The sequence below is a fragment of the Loa loa genome (assembly GCF_000183805.2).
Source record: "Loa loa unplaced genomic scaffold supercont3.76, whole genome shotgun sequence".
NCBI classification, from domain to species: domain Eukaryota; kingdom Metazoa; phylum Nematoda; class Chromadorea; order Rhabditida; family Onchocercidae; genus Loa; species Loa loa.
This window is the reverse complement of record NW_018108256.1, coordinates 50,896-54,663: the sequence shown is the minus strand read 5'-3', so window position 1 is coordinate 54,663 and position 3,768 is coordinate 50,896. Positions and strand designations below refer to the sequence as shown.

General features: G+C 23.5%; 1 protein-coding gene across 1 annotated transcript; it reads left to right on the top strand.

Annotated features, from left to right (window-relative positions):
- Positions 1-758: 758 nt before the first annotated feature.
- On the top strand, positions 759-914 carry LOAG_13485 (hypothetical protein; the record flags this gene model as incomplete). The annotated part of the gene is made up of 1 exon (XM_003148991.1): positions 759-914. One exon carries the CDS (start codon positions 759-761, stop codon positions 912-914), a length of 156 nt encoding a protein of 51 aa, XP_003149039.1.
- Positions 915-3,768: the final 2,854 nt, after the last annotated feature.

Sequence of the window (3,768 nt, the reverse complement as noted above, 5' to 3'; positions counted from 1 at the left end):
TTATTATTATTATTATTATTATTATTATTATTATTATTATTATTATTATTATTATTATTATTATTATTATTATTATTATTATTATTATTATTATTATTATTATTATTATTATTATTATTATTATTATTATTATTATTATTATTATTATTATTATTATTATTATTATTATTATTATTATTATTATTATTATTATTATTATTATTATTATTATTATTATTATTATCATTATTATTATTATTATTATTAATTCTCAATGTTGCTGTTGTTATTTTTACCATCATCATTATTATTATCAATGTTGCAATTGTTGCTATTGTGCATAACTTATTTTTTAAACAATATGTTGCAAATGTGCATTTTTTTTTTTTAATTAATGTATTGCAGATTATTGCAATAACTATCAGTATTTTTTTATTTATATTTGGTTTCCTATTAATGGTATCAACCGTTGTATTCGATTATGTTAGCATTTTTGACTTGAACTTATAATTTTTTGCACTTACTCGCATTATCATGCATTTTACACTTTCTTTTCATGTTGTCATTGTGCTATGCATTTGCATGCCATGCATGCAACGAGCATTTTCAATGATGTAAATATTACATCAAAAATTTCACACACAAATCATTTGTTCCTGCTCTCTTTTGTTGTTTAATTTGATCAAAATAGTTTGAAACTTAATTTTTGGAATTTATTTTTGCTTAATTCAAATTAATAATTTCGCATTTTTCAAAAGAATTTTTTTTTCTTACTTTAGATGACATATCGATGGGAACGTCAACGAGCAATTCAAATGCAAGATGAAATGATGCAACCACCACGTTGTATGCAAAAAGCGGAAGAATTAGGTTATGATCCAATGGATTGGAAAGATTACTTTGCCCGTGATGAACCATTCGTCGATGCTGATTAATTAAAAATTAGTGTTAGTTTTTGAAAATTTGCAAATTTTTACAAATAATTCAAATTTCGCATCATTGGAATTGAATTAAATTATAAATTTCCAATTCATTATGGCATAGCTAAATCACTTTGAGAGAGAAAAACAAATTAAAAATATCATAAATGTTAAAGTTTGATGAAAAATAAAAAAAAAAAGGGACCACGAAATAAATAAGCAGTTCGGGAAAATACTATTTGCATAAAATAAACCTTTCACTTACAAATCACTTTTTTCATGATCTGCTGTTATTAGATAAATTACGATTTATCATGATTTACCATTATTCTTGGACAAATTACGATTTATCCTGATTCATCATTATTCTTCGATGAATTACGATTTATCATTATTTTTGCATAAATTTCCATCTGCAATGATTTAGCAGTGCTCTTGAACTGCTCTTCACCATTTATCATGATCTCGGAATTTTAAAAATTCGATTACATATCGAAATCATTGATATTGCATGATAAGTTGATTATTTGTTGTTAAATAATTTCGTAAAAATTTACATTTCCATGATAAAACTGCGAAATTTGTACAAATTCACTTCAGAATATATGAAATTAAATCGTAAATTTTGGAAAACTTTGTACAAAAATTGATTTCTTGCATTATTTATTGGACAAATAATACATATGAAAAAATTTACTTTAACAAATCAAATGTGTATTATAGCCAAAAATCGCTGTAGTCGATTCGATGAAAAATACATTTCATCTCGATACGTGTAAAAAATACGTCATGCATCATACTGTATGGTCATACTGTATGATTTCGAATACTATATAATACTATATGAATGTATAAATGTAACGTTTTTTTAGCCAGTATTATAGCAAAATTTTGATAGTGGATAATAAAAGGCGCAATTGTATTACTACAATATAAAAATATGATAGCGCAATTGTCATAAAAAGATAAGCATGCTGAAAGAAGCATAAATTACTGTAATAATGGAAAGTTATGATTCACTTCATATCTATTATATCTGACATCATTTGCAAAAAATAGGCAATGTACGCATTCGCAAAACGTTCTTCAAGTATCTATCGAAAATTGAACTGATCTATTCTCAATGATTTACTTCAACAGGATGATTCATTTAACTCATTTTACATTTCAATAGATCAAGTATTTAGTTCATTAATTAGTTCTCCAGGTATTTTGCAATCAATTTTAACTTACATTTTTTCTTTTCCTATCACCCTTCTCTGCTACTCCTCGTCTTTTTCCGTCCTTACCGTTTATTTCCTCCAAATGTTTGACATGAAAATATCAATTTTGATAATTTAAAAATTTAATACAAAATATGTTTTCCAATTTATTTTCATTTCTAATTTATATTGTAAATCTAAACTAAACTAACCATTATTTGTTTGTTATTACATGCATACATGCAGTGATAACTTTAAATTTTATCGCTATCATGAGTGCTGCATCTAATATTTATACATCCAAAATAAATGCATATATACTGTATCCAAAATATCGTATCCACATATATGCCGTAATAATCTAGGATTTTATAAGTATGTTAGATACTGTACGAAAGTGTAAAATGTAAAATACACCTTCGTACAGTATCTAACATACTTATAAATGTAAAATAATTCTTTCTGACCGTCTAAAACAATTGTTTTTTTCGTTTCGAAAGTGTTCTTTCTGTTACTAGCCTTTTTTGAACATTTTGAGTACTAATTAAGATATATCTACATTTTGTCTAACAAATTAAATGTATCAATCATTTTGCATAAGAAAAAAAAGCAATCAAATTATGACAATTTGACAAATTTAGTAACCTAATGATATGAAATGGAAGTAATTAATTTCATATAGTTTATGAATATTATTGATATTATCATCTCAATTGACAATTAAATCGTTTATTTTACATATTAATCATATTTTTAATGATATGTCGAGAATTTTTCTGATTAAAAAATAATTTCTTATTCTAATTCATTTCCCTTATTTTCAATTCTGAATTAAAATTATCGAAATTATCTTTCAATTCAATAATTTCAACCAATTCATATTCACTGATGTTAAATATTTAACGAATTAATATTGTAATATTTAATCACAGTATATTTTAAAGTTTAAATCAATCAATATTTCTACTGTCAATTATAACATATCTTGAAGAATTAATATTCATATATTTGGTATATCTTAATAAAATAAACAATATTCGTTATATTAAATCATTTTATATCGTAATTGGCCATAATACTTTTGCAATAACTTTTCTTTTTGGCCTTTATTTATTCATTTACTTTTTCTTTTCTTGGCTCCTAAATGTTAGCTTAAATTAAGTGGTAAAGTACTTTCAATATTTTATGCTGTAATATTTACAAACATTTATTTTTAAAGGGATATTGGGAAAGAAGTCTGGAAAAGATCCAGAAAAAAAAAATCATCCAGATTCGTTTGAAATTGAATAGATCATTTCCTTCTTTTTTTTTTTCTTCTTCTATCAGGCAAGATTTATTGATAACAGATGTTTTGTTATCTGTTAAAAAAAAAAAAAAGAAAAAAAAAAAGGAAAGAAAGTTGAAAAGGATAATGTGAAAAGTTAGCAAAAAAAAAAGCTAACAAACTATTTGGATAATTCTTTTTTTTTTTTTTAAAGGAAGAAAAATAAAAAGACAAATCAAGTTTTAAAGCATTCTCTCATAACAATAAATCATTATCGTTATCATCATTATCATCACTAGGATTGTGTTACATTTTTTTTAACCTTATTTCGATTTCTATTCAATTTGTATTTTTCTCGTCAATTTTTTTTTTGCTTCCTTCTCTTTTTTTTTTTTTTTATTTT